The 19,010-nt window shown below is 35.0% G+C and overlaps 1 protein-coding gene across 22 annotated transcripts in view; it reads right to left on the reverse strand.

The window, feature by feature from the left end:
* The window catches only part of LCOR (ligand dependent nuclear receptor corepressor), a 131,016-nt gene that overhangs the window by 61,796 nt on the left and 50,210 nt on the right, over positions 1-19,010 (reverse strand). For 16 of the 22 annotated variants that reach the window (XM_059054417.2, XM_067024925.1, XM_067024931.1 and 13 more), the window contains 2 exons: positions 6,133-6,198; positions 5,714-5,793 (listed from right to left, as the gene is read on the reverse strand). The exons of 3 other annotated variants lie outside the window; for them this stretch is intronic. Coding sequence is in view for 10 of the 19 variants with exons in the window: in XM_067024925.1 (XP_066881026.1) it covers positions 5,714-5,793; positions 6,133-6,198 (146 nt within the window). In the remaining 9 variants the exon portion in view is untranslated. Of the gene's footprint in view, positions 1-5,713; positions 5,794-6,132; positions 6,199-19,010 lie in introns of those variants that run through there. 3 more of the 22 variants (XM_067024929.1, XM_067024926.1, XM_059054414.2) reach the window with 2 other exon arrangements.

Raw genomic sequence — 19,010 nt, forward strand, 5'->3', positions numbered from 1 at the left:
TGGTTTATCACAGAACCAGACATTCAATAAATCTGCCAAATGATCAGTATGATTAGTATATTGGTTAACTCTAACCACATAAAATTGGATACAGTTAATCTCCGATTAATGGTTTCTCCAAGTCTGTATGTTTGTTTTAGGGGGAAAAAGTCCACAGATTGGGAGTATATATTAAAAAAACACAAAACACACACTAACTGCCCCTGCCCCCCAAAAAACTTCTTTGATATTTAACCTTGGATGAGCACTGATTCACTGTGTCAAGTGGTTTTCCTGAATTTTTAAAAATAATCTATAAAAGGCCTCTGGAAACACAACAAGGTTAGGTCTTGCAATTTAGATTTGTACAATTAACTGAGTAAGTAGTTAATCATGTACTAATTTGTGGTATACATTTAACTCTACCCTGTATCTATTTAAGTCTCAGAAGTAAATAACCCTTAAACTTCTCATATTTGTTTCTTCTTTCTCAGTCTTAATAGACAGGCACTATATTGATACATTTTTCTTCCACAGTTCCTTTTATATAATAGGTACTATGAATACTTACTGAGTTGTGGTACTCTGGGACAAGATGACAGACAAGTCATTATCTAGCAGCACTGAATATGCCCAAACTAATAATTCAACACAAATACATGCTGTAGAATACAATAAGAAAATAATAACTAGATTTAGTATCTGCTCTTACTATAAATTTCAATGTGCTAAAATAGAAATAAAAATTAAAATGTTAGAAGGATATATCTAAACTTCTAATTAGTGTATACTCACAAAACAGAGGAAACTATGAAATATTCAGAGTAAACACATGACAAACTAATGAAATCTATCTAGTTACATGATTCCTGAGGGTAGATGGGCACTGAAAGAGATATATAATGTGACTCTAGTCTTATCGCTGGTTACTTACAAAAATAAATGCTCTGCTCCACCCAGGATGTGCCCCTCCTGTGTCTGCCTATCCAGACCTACGTATTCTTCAAAAATGCAGCTCAAGTCCCAACTTCTTAAAACATTCTCCTAATACACTAGTCAAATACTGAACTTACTAACAGTCTTATAACAAACTTAAGAGCATAAACATTTTATATTTTTGTACAACATCCCTCCCATCTTACATTATCCTTAGTTACTAAAACATCCATGCTCTTTACTCTATAATTGCTATCTCTACTCTATCCATGTACAAGAACAGCCATTACTACAGACTGATTCATTGCTTAGAATTAGTCCATTTTTAGGGATATGAAACAGTGAAAGTAATTTTTAATTCTTCCCATCTCTCCAATACTCTCTCACTACTACTGGATCAGCTCTTCATACTATCAACATGATCCTATAATTAATAAAAGCCTCACAAGATGGTTTCTAATAGATATGGAAAGAAATACAGATGTATGTATACATATATTTAAGTAAACATACATATTTCCTAGATCAGACAACTGACGAGGCCTAGAAGCAGTGATATTCTAGTACTAATGAGTATACCTAGTACCTTGCTTTCTTATACAATTTTCCAAATAAAAGAAACTAGGATTTTTTTGGAGAAATCCAGGGTTGGGACAGGGAAAGCAAAGGTAAGTGTGGACATTTTTTGGTGCCAAAAAGTAAAGAAAGGATAGAAACATGTTTAAAAAAAAAAAAAAAAAGATGAAGAGCCAACCTAAATGGGCTCTCAATGGCCAAATCCAGAACAATTCAAACTACAAAATAAACAATGATTGTAATAAATTATAACCAAAAGAACAAAATAAGAATATGTAAGTCCATAATGATAGGTAAACAAACAAAAACATAGAGAAGGGAAATCTTTTCCTTACAGTAGGTTTCCAGCTAATAGAGGTTGAAGAGATAATACAAATAGAAAATCATCATCTGGTAAACACCATAGTAGTAATTTTTTCAGGAAAGATTCATCAATTGATGCTAAAATTATATGATGAGAAAGTAGTATGATGAGAAAAAGATATTTACAAAATTTCAAAGTACGTCTCCACAATTTCCACAAAAGGGAAAAAAACAGAAACTTTACAGTAGGGAAAACTGGCAGACACCATCTTAACCAAGTGATCAAAGTAAACATCACCATGTGCTTCCCAATATGGTGCACTAAGGATGACACAACATCAATTCTGTAGAGTTCTTGCCAAAAATGCATAACCTGAATTCAATCATGAGGAATCATCAGAAGAACTTAAATTGAGGGGCATTCTACAAATCAATTTGCCAGCATTCTTCAAAACTGTCAATGTTATGAAAGGCAAAGTAAAACAGAACTATTCCAGACTAAAGGAGACTAAGGAGACATGACAACTAAATGCAAAGTGTGATCCTAGATTGGCCCTTGGACCAGAAAAATGACATTACTGGGGTAACTGGTGAATTCTGAAAGGCTTGAAGATTATAGTATTGTATCAATGTTAACTTCTTGATTTTTATAACTGTACTGTGGTTACATAAGATGTTAACATTTGGGAAACCTGGGTAAAGGGTATAGAGGAATTCTTTTTATTATTTTTGCAACCGTTTTATATGTCTAAAATAATTTTAAAAAGAAGCTAAGAAAAAGTAAAAAGCCTCATGAGTGAATAATACACAGAGAACTTTGTATGTATTCTTGGCATGTGTAAGCACTCACAACAGTTAGCTATTAATATTATAATTCTCCAACTTTATTAAGCATGCTGACTTCTTAGTTCCTCATTTAGTAAATATTTTAGAATGTCTACTACATGCCCAACAAACAGGAAAGGAAGGAAAGAAAGAAAAAGCCAAGCAAGGCAGGTAGGCAGTGACTCCTAGTACATCTGAGACTGGCTATTTCAAATATACTCATGCCCATTTACACTCTTACTCTCTCCCCCTTTCAAACTGAGTAATCCCAAATGCTTCTTAATTCTTACTCGATCACTTTCCATGTTCATGTTTCTAGTTTTGTTATCAAAATGCATGTATTCTAAAATCATGGATCAAACCTCAGCTATGTAACTTTGCCCACAACTTAGTCTCTGTGACCCTTCCCATATCTATATTTGTAAAACTGGGATGCCTTTAACCAACTTTACAGCGTTGTCGTGTGGACTCAATGGAAACAAAAGTAAATGACACATAGTATATGCTTAAACAAATGTTAGTTGTCTTTCCCTAATTATATTTTCTAACTGCTAAAGTGTAGATGAACAATTGTTTTACTAATTTCTAGCTGAATACCTGTTATATTTTCCGAAGAGGCAACTTCATTTTTCACCTAGATATTTTAAAGAGTAAATATAAATAATGTATTTACTTCATCCATTCTAACAGTCAGTATCCAATGAAAATCCAATTAACTAAAAAATATGCATAACCTCCATCTCATTCCCAAATATCAGACCAGTATTTCTAACAGCTTTTCCGAACATTATCTAGACATCTCGCCATGCCAACCCCAATTTAAGATTCCAATATTGTGCTCTATGCTGCCACCTCTTGGCTGTTACCATTCTCTCCACATATTTCTTCTATTTTTGGAATCTTAAGTCAGCCAAGCCTCAACCCAATAGATTCATTTAATTTCCAGATTATAGTGCTTCTCAGATAAGATGCTCCAAGTGCCTGCAAAGAGTTTCAACATAATCACTTTAAATCTAACACAACTAAAGCTATACACTTGACAAGTTATATATTCTAGGCTCTCTTTTCCTATTTTCCATAGACATTATGGCTGTCTCTGAAAAAAATAAATGCCCAAGACAAGTAATGAAATGCCTAATGGAGAAAACCAGCTTTCCCAGATCTAGCTGGGTTTCAAACAGAAATATTCTTCCTAATTAGAATACTAACTAAAAATTATAGAACTACGAACAGTAAGAACAGCTGCTACATGGTTAAATGCTACATGGTTCCATGCGTTGCTATTTCTGTTTTCTTCTAAAAATATTCATGCGATACTTTATCCTCATACAGCAATGGAAAACTCAATCATATTACAAGACTATACTGTACTCAATTATTGAACATAGAAAGGCTTTCCTCCCAAACCAATTCTAAAAGAAAGGTAATTAATCATTGGCTCCTTTTATGCTACCAAAATGCCTATTAAATAACTTGTTCAATAGACAGTCACAACACGTATGCGTGTGCACGCACACACACAGAGACACACACAGTTTAAAATGATGAACCTTAAGTTCACTGGTAGCTGCTTAATTTTCTGGTCTTTTTCAAACCACAGTAAATTTCAAAACACTTTACTCATTAATTCAATAAAAACAGACCATTGTGGATAGTCACAGCAAAAATTTTTTCATGTACTTAAGTAAGAAAAAGATGCCACAAAAGAAGAACGTTAAGAAGCTCTTAAATTGGCTTTGATTTTAAAGCAACTTTCCAATAATGGTAAATAATGGTAGAGTGGCCATATGCAGGGGTACAGGGAAGCATGTCATGTTTCATGGTCTTCAGAGGTTGACAGTGTAGTCAGGAACACAAGATTCAAACACAGAAAAGGATAAACAACAAAAGGCAGAATATTACTTGACAAGTAATTGGCATAATATTTACTACAACAGTGTGAAGGGTGGAAACAGCAATAAGAGCAGAGGAGTACCATTAATAAGAAAGGGGAGTCAAGGTAAGAGTAAGAGCAAGGGGAATTTCAAGCTATAAAGAACAACGGGTATGCAATGCTGTAGTTCAAATGGTAAAAGCATATTGTTTAATACAAATGATCAGACCAGTTTTTTGCATGGAAGACTAGTGGGGTAGCATTAGAAAGAGAAGTGGACTGACCTGTGGAGGGTACTGAGGCACTGAGCATCAGGCTAATGAATCCCAAAGATAATTGTAAAGTCACTGGAGACTGAGTGCAGGGTAACATTTCCACACCATTTGAGGGGTGAGGGTCAGGGGGAGGTAGGGAGGAGAGGGGTTTACCCATGTAGCAGTGTTTAACACACTGAAGAAAACTACAAGAGACCTTTCATGTTATTTCAGTAGTCCAGAAATAATGCTAATGGTCTGAACTATGGTGATGACTGTAGAAAGAAAAAGAATGGAAGAACTGATAGAACCTGGTCAATGATTTGAAGTTAGAAGTGTACAGGTGAGAGGAAGGAATTAAAAGTGTTTCCAAAGCTTTAAAGCAGGGAACAGAAATACCATAAAAAGAAACATAAGACAGTAAACCATTATTAATAAATGTTTCCAACAACTGAAATGTTTCTAAACCAAAATTCTTTTTATGTTTAACACAAAGCAATAAAACAACAGAAATGCAAAGGTACAGCCAATTTTTACAACTGAACACAAACAGCATCCATGCTCATATATTATGAAGAAACATACTAAAGCATAAACCACAGTCCATCATAAATCTACATGAATTAATAACTATTTGATCCAGATCCATGTTACTGTACGAATGACTCCCATTACGTGAATTACCATACATTTCGTATTTAAAATAAACACAACAGTTTGAGACCTAGTTCATTATTCTGCCTAGCGAACTAAATAAGCAGAGCAATGCATGTTGGGATATAGATTTCTCAATAGGCTAATCAACAGACTAGAAAGTCTAAATTGCAAAACTGAGTCACTATCAAATCCTTTGTGAATAAATATGGAATCAGTACTCCTACAAATCCTCCAACAAAGTAACCAAATTTTGGAAAAATAAAAACTATAAAATACCACACTAGACAAGTTTCACAAGTTTCTTGGTTACCTTTACTTTATCTCTTCTCAAGCAACAGAACAGACAATTTTCATCAAAAGTCCAATCAGAAATGCTTTCAGGTTCACAGTCTGCAAAAATAGTAGGAATAACAAATTAACAGTTACAAAAGAGGATTTTTCAGGAAACAAATGAGAACTAATTTCAAAAATATTATTTATTTTAACAACAAAAACACCCCTCACTAAGTAGTAGACAAATTCCTTATTCGCAGTAATTGCTCACTAGTTAATACACCTTATTCATACATATATCTGCAGTATCAACCACACACAAAAAGATGCTTACATGGATATAGCTTCAACCCACATAAAACTGTGAATAAAAAGGAGGAGACTGGGGCTTAAGTCACCAAGGTATCATTTATGTCACCAGGAAGAATTTGAAATGCCAAAAAAATTTTTGAATACCTTTAAATAAACTGAGATCTTTTAATAATGCAGGTCCAAACAGCCCTTCAAGAATACTTTCAAACCCTAAAAGGATGAAAAAAAATCCATTATTACAATAATATTCCCTAGAGTAAATTTAACCTTGTTGCATGAAAAAACAATGGTGTTTTCTTCCAATTCTCAAGGACCTCCAGATTATTACTGATGGGATGCTGAGGAGAGTATATGACCAATCTAAAACGAGCATTTGCATTTTTGTCAGTGATTAACACTCAATACAAATTCAGAGCCCATTCCAAGACAATACAAAACAACAGTAGAAATAACGAATGAAGAAATGGAAATTCATGAGATCTCTTACTATCTTACAAAATTCCAAATACCTCTTTACATAAACTTTCAAACTTCATTTTAAAAAGCACCTTCCCCAATGAAAGAGTCAACCGCTTCAAAATTTCCACAATATTCTGGGTTAATCTAAATGGCATGTTTCTGAATATGAACTGAGATAAAAGATTCTTCAATCTAACAGTATTTTTTAAGAAGGAAAATCCTAACTGAAAACAACACCTGTATCACATGCACACACAAAAAAGCCCATTTTAATATTATTTAAAAAAAGACTTCTGTAATTAGTTCACATTGCCACAGTAACTACTCACTGGTTCCTTTATGAAGCTAGAACCCACTAATTACACATACAAAAAGAAAGAGAGAGAGAGAAAGAGAATTCAAATATACCTATACATAGATGTTTAAACTATTAACACTCTCAATCAGTACAAAGGAGAAAATGAGGGGACTTCCCTGGTGGTCCAGTGGTTAAGAATCCACCTTCCAATGCAGAGGACGCAGGTTCGATCCCTGGTCACGGAAATAAGATCCCACATGCCACAGGGCAACTAAGCCCATGTGCCATAACTACTGAGCCTGCACACTCTAGAGCCTGTGCACCACAACTAGAGAGCCCACGCGCCGCAACTACTGACCCACGCACCACAACTAGAGAGCCTGCGTGCTGCAATTACTGAGCCCGCGTGCCACAACTAGGGAGAAGCCTGCACACTGCAGTAGAAGATCCTGGAAGCCAAAACTGACACAGCCAAATAAATTTTTAAAAAAACCCTTTTCTAATTTATTATCTCAAATGTTGCTGATTAACTCAATGAAAAACAATGTAAAAATATCTTTGCCATCTTGCTGGTTATTAAGAGTAAGGAGGAAAATGCAAAAGAATCAAATTGTACCCTTATACAACATAATAATTCATTAGTGCAGCAGTTTCCAAATTATGTATCATGGGCCTCATTAGGAGCTCAAATAATTACAAAAGGTCCACGAATCCATGTCCTTTAAGCATGACCTTTAGAAAGAATAGGTCTTGTGCATTCAGTGTACATACAACTTTTCAAATGCACACAAATATTATTGCAATTAAGGAAATATATAATGTGTTACTGAATTCCTAGTAGTTTGGGGCACTATGTATTTTGTCACATAATCTATTATCACCTAAGGGTTTATAATTTTTTTTAATTGTTAAAAAAGTACTCATGTTCAAAAGTGAGGGAACCACTAATGTAAATACTATAGCCAGGTGGATACATGAGGTCCACAAACAGGGACACTTCCTAACCACAAATACAATCACCATAAAGGATTTGGAAAGTAAGGGAGTAGAAAAGATGGTCCCTAGAAACAGTATTTTATCTGGTTTTAAGAGTAATGTAAGGGATTTCTTTGTCCTTAATATTAAGCCATCATTTTCAGCAGGGTAATCCCTAGAGTTTGTATCACCTGCACTGTAGTTAGAGTGTTGATCTTTCTAAACTATTTTCATGATTTCTAGATTCTAGATTTTTCATTTATTATTAAGGATTAATCGTTTTTCAACTCTCCTTCGTTCTTCCCATCAAAATGATTCCAAGGACATCAGCAAAACCAAACTACCCATTCAAGCAAATGGGAGTTATCTATCCTGTTTATTATTTGCCTACTATAATAAAAACACTGTCCACTAAATTACTATGTCCTCTCTTCCCTACACTAGGGAGGAGAGAAAGTGCTGGGCTAAGGGTTTTGAGGGTGGGAGGTGGTGATGACGGAATGAAAAAGAATTGCTAGATACTGCCTATCTTGGGCCTGCAAACTAGATATTTTCAACACTAACTTAAAAAAAAATCCTGCAGCTGCCTCTAAAGCCCTCTTATCCCAAAATGGATTTCTGACTTCACAAATATTAATGAAAGCACTTCAATATCTGGCAAGTACCAAGTACACACTGCAAATAACTAACGGGGATTACAGGTGGCCCTTACTCTGAAGAGCAAATCTAATAGGCTTTCACCTGGGTTTATATGAAATTATAACAAATTCCAAACGTGGATGCTTAGCTATAAATTCTTGAAAGGGAAAAATGTAAATACAGGAAAAAATAATAGTAAGAAAGAAAAAAAAGCAAATAAAAGCCTTGGGAGATAAAATTACAAAAATTACAAAAGATAACAGAATCGGAAAGAATAATAGAATAAGAACTTCATCAATAACACACAAACACTAACAAAAACTGAATCACACTATCAAAGAGCAGTGAAAGGGACAGACCAAAAAGAATAAAACAAGAAAAACAATCTGGTCATAAACACAAAGATTTATGACCACAACTAATTTTGATCAAAACAGTAACTGTAAACAAGTCACTTCTCTTTTGCTCATGTCTGCAACAATACATTAAACCATACAAATATTGATCAGACATTGTTAAGTCATATTTTGCTTCCCCCTGTTAAATGAATTTAATGCCACTCAGTTTTATTAATACTAAATACTGAATTTAGCAGTTGCATAGCAACAAGGAATGTCTCATGTGCTATGCTTGACATTAACAAAAGGCAAACAAGAACAAATGTATTCAAAATTTATACCATGATCTCACAAAAAAGCCATGAAGATCAATAAACAAAATGTCATGGAAAATTAAATAAATAATGAAAAAGACAGCTATGTCCTTATGTTCAATCACCAGGGCTTAAAAAGCACCTGTATGTAATATATTATTACATGTAAAGAAATATTAATAATTTTATTGAGCATGACTACTGGCCAAAGAATTCCTATCCAATATTGCAACTGGAATCAAAGCTGGTCTCCAATCTCTTTCTCACTGCAACCTGAAGACAATCACTGTGCCTTCAGACAGTATTCCTGAGCACTACTTTAACAATGTGACCATCTGTTCAGAAAAACCCCACTTTGTTTAAAAAACAAATCCCAAATTCCCAAGTCCAGCAATCAAAACTATTTATAATTTGACTCTAACCTACCACTGACAGCCTTATTTCTCAGAACTTTCCTGCTCATTCTCACAGCTCCATCCAGGTTGGTGGTATTCTCATGTATTCAGTCATCTATTATTTCTACCTCCTAATATTTTCTCAAGCCTCATTTCACCTCTGCCTAAATAAATTATTTCCTTCAAGGCACTCTTCAGTTTGTTCAACAAACAGATATTCGCTTATCTGAAAGCCTACCACCTATCAGGGACAGTGGCAGGCACTGAGTAGGCAGGCAATGATGAACAGACATGGTGTCTGCCCTCATGCAGCCTGAGTTTCCAGTTTTCTCATTCTCAGAATTCACATATCACTCCCCCTCCCTTTTAAATAAATGTCAACTGCCTTATGTTTTCTCTTTTCTGTCACATGCAAAGCACTATGTAAGTATTCTGTAATACAAAATTTGTCATAGGCTATCTAAACACTGCTTTTGTTTTTCCTTCTGTATGTTTATGTCTTATCTCCTCAAGGAGATTTAATGCTTCAAGAAGGCTAGGAAGGAAAGTCTTCCTGTTTCCCACAAGGTTCCTCTTACACTAGGGCTCTATGTGCCTGGTTTTTAGCTTTTGCTTTGGATAACCTAGCTCTCAAAAACAAAAGACAGGGCTTCCCTGGTGGCACAGTGGTTGAGAATCCGCCTGCCGATGCAGGGGACACGGGTTCATGCCCCGGTCCGGGAAGATCCCATATGCCGCAGAGTGGCTAGGCCCGTTAGTCATGGCCGCTGAGCCTGCGTGTCCAGAGCCTGTGCTCTGCAACAGGAAAGGCCGCAACAGTGAGAGGCCCGTGTACCACAAAAAAACCCCCAAAAGACAGAAGATTAAAATTCCTCACACATTACCCTCTTCAATCTAAATCATAATCTCTACTCTATTTCTAACCAAAATGGGGAAAGCAGAATATGAAAAGTAACAAGATAGGAACATATCAAATATATAGCCAACTAATAAGCAATAGCCTGTACTTTTGAAATAAAACAAAATATTATGAATGGAATGAAAAAAATGGTTCATGAGTCTTGGGAACGTCTCCTCTGAGATAACAGTACAGAGATGATCAGTCTGAGAGATAAAGAGGGGCTGAAGGAAAACTACGAGCATATCAGAAAATCAGTAATTTTCACAAGGTCCCTTGGATATCTTGCAAAACTTGGTGCCTGGTATAAAAGAGCTCAATCTTCAATAGAGTATTATTATTTTATAAAATATCAGTTCAAACGTGCTTGCTGGTAACAATCATCAACTAATAGCTTAATAAACAAAGAGGAGACTGATAGTATCTGGAGTTCTTTGCTTAAAACTCAGAGTTTTAAACTTGCAAATACCACACTTCATTACAAGTGAATGCCAAAATGAATAATTAAAAAGCACCAGATTATACAATCTTTCACATGCAATCTCCAAAGGAATATAAGGTAATTAATCCCTTTTTACCAATGTTCCAGCTGTTTCAGTGTGTCATACAACCTAATAAGTCTGGATGAACTTCTACAGGTAATGAGCAAAAGCCAGGCTCCTCTTCTCATTACTTTACGCAATCCACCCCTGCTGGACAGCTACACTCATTAAGAGTTCTTCCTCTCTCCCTGAGCATCTGCTTCTGGCCCATGCTCTGTGAGGAACCCATCTGCTGGCTTACTTATCACCCTGAGAATTACCCAGCACAAGCACTGATGAAAAAGAATGGGCATCATCAGAAAATCTACAAACAACAAATGCTGGAGAGGGTGTGGAGAAAAGGGAACCCCCTTGCACTACTGGTGGGAATGTAAATTGATACAGCCACTATGGAGAACTGTATGGAGGTTTCTTAAAAAACTAAAAATAGAATTACCATATTACCCAGCAATCCCACCACTGGGCATATACCCAGAGAAAACCATAATTCAAAAAGCCACATGCACCCCAATGTTCACTGAAGCACTATTTACACTAGCCAGGTCATGGAAGCAACCTAACTGCCCATCGACAGATGAATGGATAAAGAAGATGTGATACATATATATAATGGAATATTACTCAGCCATAAGAAGGATGAAATTTGGTCATTTGTAGAGACGTGGATGGACCTAGAGACTATCATACAGAATGAAGTCAGAAAAACAAGTATTGTATATTAATGCAAAAATGTGGAATCTAGAAAAATGGTACAGATGAACTGGTGTGCAAGGCAGAAATAGAGACACAAATGTAGAGAACAAACGTATGGACACCAAGGGGGGAAAGCAGGGTTGGGGTGGTGGTGGGATGAACTGGGAGATTGGGATTGACCTATATACACTAATATGTATAAAACAGATAACTAATAAGAACGTGCTGTATAAAAAAATAAAATTCAAAAAAGAAAAAAAAGCTGATGAAAAACCTGACCAGACATACTGAAGAGAAATAATTACCCAGTCAAAACTAACAGCCCAAACTGAAACAGAATTAATGAAGAAAAAACATCAGTGATTAAAGAAAAATTATAAATAGTATCTCTATTGAAACCAGGGAAGAACAGCATTTAAAACAAAAAGCAAGCTGTTCTGGAAAAGGAGTGGGGAATATGTGCTTGGGGAGGGGAAAAAAGAAAAAAAAACTGCCAAAAAACCAAATAGAGGTATTAAGTAGAAAAATATACATCAAATTAGTGATTTAAAAAGCCAATTTAAGAAATGTCCTCACTGGGGCTTCCCTGATGGCGCAGAGGTTGAGAATCCGCCTGCCGATGCAGGGGACACGGGTTCGTGTCCCGGTCCGGGAAGATCCCACATGCCGCGGAGCGGCTGGGCCCATGAGCCATGGCCCCTGAGCCTGCGCGTCCGGAGCCTGTGCTCCTCAAAGGGAGAGGCCACAACAGTGAGAGGCCCGCGTACCACCAAAAAAAAAAAAAAAAAAAAAAAAGAAATGTCCTCACAATGCATAGTAAATCTGAAGACACAGAAATCATGAGGAAAAAGATTAGAGAGGAGGAGGAGGCCAGGACATTAAACATCTGTGAAATAGGATTTCTAGAACAAGAAAGAGCAAAGAATATAAATTTTTAAAAATTAAATTTAAGAAATGGGGGTAGGGTGACGGGGAAGAAGGAGGAGAAGGAAAAGAAAACTTCCTAATGTTGAATATTGTCTTGAGTCTTCATATTTAATGTGCTCTGAGAAGTACTGGTGCAGAATACTCAGGGGAAAACAAAGCATATATACATGTAAAAACTCTCCTGGCAGAATATCTGAATTTCAAAAATAAAAGTTTAAAAGCTCCAAATAAGGAGAAAATTTTACTTAATTTTACATAAAATAAGAGGAAAGGGATTTAGAATGACAGTCATTTCATCACTAAAAGTAAATGCTAAAAGCCAATGGAAGTATGCTCACAAAATTCTGAGGGTAAAAAAAACCTCACTTTTTTTAGCCAATCTATTTTTCACAGATATAAGTAAAATAAAGAAATTACTGGATATGCTATGATTTGGAAAATAGGACAGCCATTTACTCTGGGTACTAGCAACAGTCACTTAAAGTAGTTGAGCTTAAAAAAAAAAAATTCAGAACAAACACCTAAAAATGGAAAACACTGTTTATATAAAAAATATGGTAGGCAATATACCAGTAAAACTAACAGTTAAGTATAAACAGTTGTTACTAATATCGGGGGGGGGGGGGTTCAGTTTAATATAACAGATAAGAGAGGATTCTTTAAATAGATAAACACAATATAATTTTTTAAATTAATGATTTAGGAATAACATCCCAAACTATTACAACACAACCTTGGGTGAAAAAGTAAGAGTAAAATATGCTTAAGTAAAGTGTGTAAGATCAAGTGTGCATGTGGGATGAAGGAACAATTTATAATAGTCATTACTCTTTGATGTTGATAAGAAAATGTAGCTTTAAATTTGCTTAAAATGTATGGATAAAGCTGAAGAACTTCCAATCACCAGAGGAAATAAAGAACAACCAAAAAACATCAACTATAAAAGTAAATAAAATTAAAAACTAAACAAAAAGTGAGCACGTTAAACAAACACAAAAAAATAATTTCAGGAATAGAATCAACCATGTACATGTTACAATAAATGTTAATCAACTGAATTAACTACGTAACAAAGAAAAAAGTGTCAGGTAGGGCACAGCAATATGCAGTTCATAACAGACTCAAAGTGACATAGATATGTTGAAACTAAAGAGGGAGACATAGATATGAGAAAAATGTAAAAAAAAAAAGAAAAAAGAAAAGAAAGCAATAAAGGTGGCTGTAACAATCAGAAAAAGAATTATTCAAGAATAAAAGTGTAAAACATAGATAACTAGTAAGAACCTGCTGTATAGCACAGGGAACTCTACTCAATACTCTGTAATGGCATATATGGGAAAAGAATCTAAAAAAAAAAGAGAAAGAGTGGATATATAGATATATATAACTGTTTCACTTTGCTGTACACCTGAAACTAACACAACATTGTAAAGCAACTATGCTCCAATAAAAATCTTTTTAAAAGCATAAAACAAAAAAGTGAAGACTTTTTTCAATTACTAAAGGGCTAATCTATTTCATGAGTGAAACTGACCTATAATTTTTTCTTCTTATATATGTTTGGGTTTGGCAGCTGTCCTCCTCAAAAGAGTTGAGATATATTTTCCTTTTTTCCTACTTTCTGAAAGAGGTGACAGAAAATTGGGAAGCTTTCTTCCTTAAAAGTTGGGAAGAACTCAAATTTAAAGCATTCTCGGCTTATTCTCTCTCTTTTTTTTTTTCCCCCCGGTACGCGGGCCTCTCATTGTTGTGGCCTCTCCCGTTGCGGAGCACAGGCTCCGGACGCACAGGCTCACCGGCCTAGCTGCTCCGCGGCATGTGGGATCTTCCCGGACCGGGGCATGAACCCGTGTCCCCTGCATCGGCAGGCGGACTCTCAAGCACTGTGCCACCAGGGAAGCCCATGGGCTTATTCTCTTTGATAGAAGAGTTTTAACTATTAAATTTATTTAATAGTTATAGAACAATTCAAGCTTTTTATTTCTTCTTGAGTCAGTTTTTGGTAAGTTATATTTTTCTTTAATTTCAAAATTATTGGCATATGGTTGATAGTATTTTCCCTTATCTTTTTTAAAGTTGTGGTAAAACGTACATAATATAAAATTTATAATTTTAATCATTTTTAAGTTTACCATCACATATATTTACACTGTTTGCACCATCACCCATCTCCAGTACTTTTTTCATCTTGCAAAACTGAAACGCTATACCCATTAAATAGTAACTCCCTATTTCCTCCTACTCCAAGTCCTGCCAACCACCATTCTACTTTGTCTATACAAATGTGACTACTGCACACCTCTTAAGTGGAATAACAGAGTATATATTTGTCATTTAGTTACTGGCTTACTTCATTTAGAATATCCTCACAGTTCATCCATCTTGTAGCATATGACAGGACTTCTGTCCCTTTTAAGGCTGAATAACATTCCACTGATGCATAGATCATATTTTGTTTATCTATTCATACATCGATGGACACAAGTTGCTTCTACCTTTTGGCTAGTATAAAATAACGCTGCTGTAAATCCCTTATCTTTTAAATCTCCTCTTCCTCTGTAGTCTTCATTTTCATAATATTATTTATTTATGTCTTTTAATTCCTTGATCAATTTTACCAGGCTTGTTTTCTTATCCTCCCCTCCCAATTCACTTTTGACTTTTCTTGATCTTCTCTAATATATCTTTGTTTTCTGGTTCATTAATTTTCACTAAGTTTCGTTATCTATTTTCTTTGGATTTATTCTGCTGTTCTTTTTCTAACTTATGACAGAAGCTTAGTTCACTTATTTTCAAGCTTTCCTTTTTTTTTTAAACTAAGTATAGGAATGATTTAAGAGAACTAAACCTTAATTATTTTGTATTAAAAAGTAATCTAGGATAAATAAAATGTAGTATATCCATATAATGAGAATATTATTACAATAAGGATGAATGAACTTCAAAACATTATGCTAAGTGAAAAAGGCCAGAAATAAAAGATCACATACTATATGATTCTGTTTATATGAAATGTCCAGAAAAGACAAATCTATAGCGATAGAAAGTACTGTTTTCCTAGGGCTGGGAGTGAAAATGGGAATGACTGCAAATGGACATCACGTTTCTTTTCAAGGTGATGTATTTATTCTAACAGATTTTGGTGATGGTTGCACAACTTGGTAAATATAATAAAAATCAGTGAATTGTATACTTAAAATGGGTGAATTGTAAGGCGTATAAAATATATGTCAATAAAGCTGTTAACAAATAAGTATGCATATTTGGTAAATATTTATAATGCTTTAAGAAAACTTGGCCTGTTAGAGAGCCAGCCTTGGAATTTTAATCTGAAATGTAGAACTGAATAGCTGATTTAGGCCTGGTTGTAGGTTGGAATCTTACTAAGTTTGTATACTGTATTAGAATTCTTACACAACTTAAGAATAATCACATTTATAAATTTAAATTATATTTACAATATTTTTTCAAAGTATCTAAGAAGGTTTTGTTAAATCAATATTTAAGGAGAAAATATCTATAGTTTTAGATTAAAATGTTTTAAGAGTTAATATTTATCAAAAGCCTAAGTTTGGAGTAAGATCTGTATTTTAGGAGAATGAGGTTTTAAATTTATAAATTTAAATAAACTGAACATTAAATTAGTAATCGAAGTAACTACATACAAAGTCACCCTAAATCTCACACTTAATAACAAGAACTAATCAAGTGTTTTGTACAGAGCTCAGTAGTGTGGGGATATAGGGGAAATGTTTAAAATATATGCTCTGCTGTTTAAGATTTACACACATTTCTGCTACCACACATATACTGACAACTCTCCAATCTCTTATCTCTTGCTCCAGACATTATTTCTAATTGCCTGCTTCATATCATCACCAAGATATCCCAAATACCTCCAAAAATCCAAATCAAAATCATTCTACCCCTTTTCCCTCATCTCAACCAGTGATGATCCCTGTATTCCTCACCAGGAAAATGGCATCACTAACCCCTTCCCCCAAGACATTCAGATTACAAATCTCACTCAGTCATGATTCCATTCTTTCCCTACATCAGTCAGTCCTATTCATTTTAATTACGAAAGATCCATCCAAATCTATTCCTTTTATCCACCCCTAAATTCAGGCCTTCACCATTTCTTACCTTAATAATTATAGTACATGTCACTCATGTTGATAATAATAGATAATAACTGAGCCCTTAGCTGGTATCAAGCAAGCACTGTATCAGGTACTTCATACCCATTATGAAAAAATCTTCAGGGGAACACTGTAAAACAGGTATTATTACTACCTAATACATGTAAGAAAATAGAAGACTGAAGCAGCTATTTTTTTCATACAACTACAAAGAGGCAGAGCCTAGGTTTAAAACCAAGCTGGGTGATTCTAAAGCCCAGGCTTTTCACTTTTTCACGCAACCTGCTAATAACATCTCAACTTTTCATTCATCTGACTATTTAGAACATCCCCTATACCATCAAATCCACCAGAATCCATCTTTCACACTGCCACGAAACTTCTGTCTTTTCCTGGTTTTAAAAATCTCTGATGGCTTTCCACTGACAATACTGAAGACTTCAAATTCCTGGCTGGCATGCAAGATCACTGAGGGTCTGTCTAGCCCCAAACTACCTTTTCAGTCTGCCCTGCCGTTTTCTTTCTACATATGCTATGCTCTGGCCAGAGTGATTTATTGGTTGTTACATACATGTCAATGCTTCCATGCCTTTTAAGTACAGCAAGCCCTCTGCCCAGAATGTTTTTCTGCGACCTTTAATCCAGTTAATTCTAAGGCATCCCTTATCTCAGCCCATAAGCCCCAGGCAAAGTTAAGAACATCCTCAACAGTGCTGAAGTTGTACTACTAGTAAACTATACTTCAATTTTTCTTTTTGGGGGGGCATTTTATCTACTAGATTTTGAGCAAAGAACTAGAGCCTATTCATCTTTTTCTTAACATCAGCCTGCCTGTTCCTGAACTGCAGAGTTTGTTGGATGAATACAAACACACCCTTCCTAATTCCTATATCCTTCTATTTACCTAAGTGATTTAAGATTTTATAATGACCCTATTTCATGTGTCTTGCATACTGAAGACCCAAAGAAATGCAAATAAATGAAACAGAAGGGCAAGTGACATCTAATGGAAAAAGGTTCTTGTATCTATGAACTAAAATCAGAATTAATGGCTTGCTTTGATGCCCCATGAACAGAGATGACAGGACACTTTTTTTGTGCAAAGCTGTAATCACAGCAAAGAGAGAAATAAATTGAGAGATGAAGTACTGAAAAACAGTGGTATTAATAAACTAAGGAGGGAAAAGGAATACATACTGAGGAGCTGGAACATTACTGAAATAATTTCATACAATTGTATTTACAGACATTATGCCATAAATGAGATTCCAAGACGTTAAGTAACCAAAACTGCAAAGGTAGTAAGTAACTAGGTCAGATGAATTTAGTTCTTTGCAACTCCCAGGACAGTTTTGGTTCATTTTCTTCTGTTATATCAAACTGTCTTGGGTAGAGTAATTATGCTAAAAAGAATCCATTTAAATGCAAATCTGAAGCTGATTAGGAATAAGTCAATTATATCAGGAGTTCACAATCTGTGGGCCACAATTCCTTAGGGGAACTCACAGTCTTTACAAGGTCAGTACGTCCACATACATGAGCACTGTTTGTAAATTAAATAAAAATGTGCTTGCAAATAGAGTCACTACTTTTTTAAACGCATTTTTTCGCTATGAACAATATGCATTATTTCTTTAAAAAGCATTACTGAATTCAAAATAGCCTTTGGTCATTACATATTTTCTCAGATACTAAAAATATTATGAGAGATCAGCGATTTCTATTGCCTTTTAGAAAAGTTGTTGTTTCTGAGACTCCTGTCCTTGATAGACTATAGATACTTATTTATTTCTATTTATCGAGTGTCTACTATGAGTCAGTCACTAGAATGCAGCTGTGAACAACACAGACAAAAGCCCTTGTCTTGGAACTTTAATTCTGGCAGAGGAGATAAATGATATAAATAATGATGACGATGATAATGAATAATATGTGGTGAAGATAAGTAAAAGAAGAACTGGTCAAAGAAGAATACAGCAGACTGGAAAAGACTCTAGGAGGCTGAATTTTTGAGCACTGAATGCAGTGAGCAAGACATGTAGATATCCAAGACAAAGGAACGTTCTAGGCAGAGGGAATAGTACTGAAGCAGTAAATGGTATGAAGTATGGTATATGTGAGAAACAGCAAGAAAGTTGGCATGTTCTGACCAAAGTGAGTAAGATGGAAAGCAGAACATGAGATCAGAGCCCTAGAGGCAAGATCACAGAGGCTATGTTGAGAAGATTGAGGTTTGAACTTAAGAGAAATCCACTAGCTTTACATTTGGGTAGTAGTGGAAGTAATGTGATCAGATTTATACTGTTTAAGTTTACCAGGTGGCTGCACAGATAACTGATTATAAGTAAAATATTATAATGAGACTATTATTACAATAGCCTTGGCAAGAGAAAATGGTGACT

The sequence above is a fragment of the Kogia breviceps genome, chromosome 2 (genome assembly GCF_026419965.1).
Source record: "Kogia breviceps isolate mKogBre1 chromosome 2, mKogBre1 haplotype 1, whole genome shotgun sequence".
Taxonomy (NCBI): Eukaryota; Metazoa; Chordata; class Mammalia; order Artiodactyla; family Physeteridae; genus Kogia; species Kogia breviceps.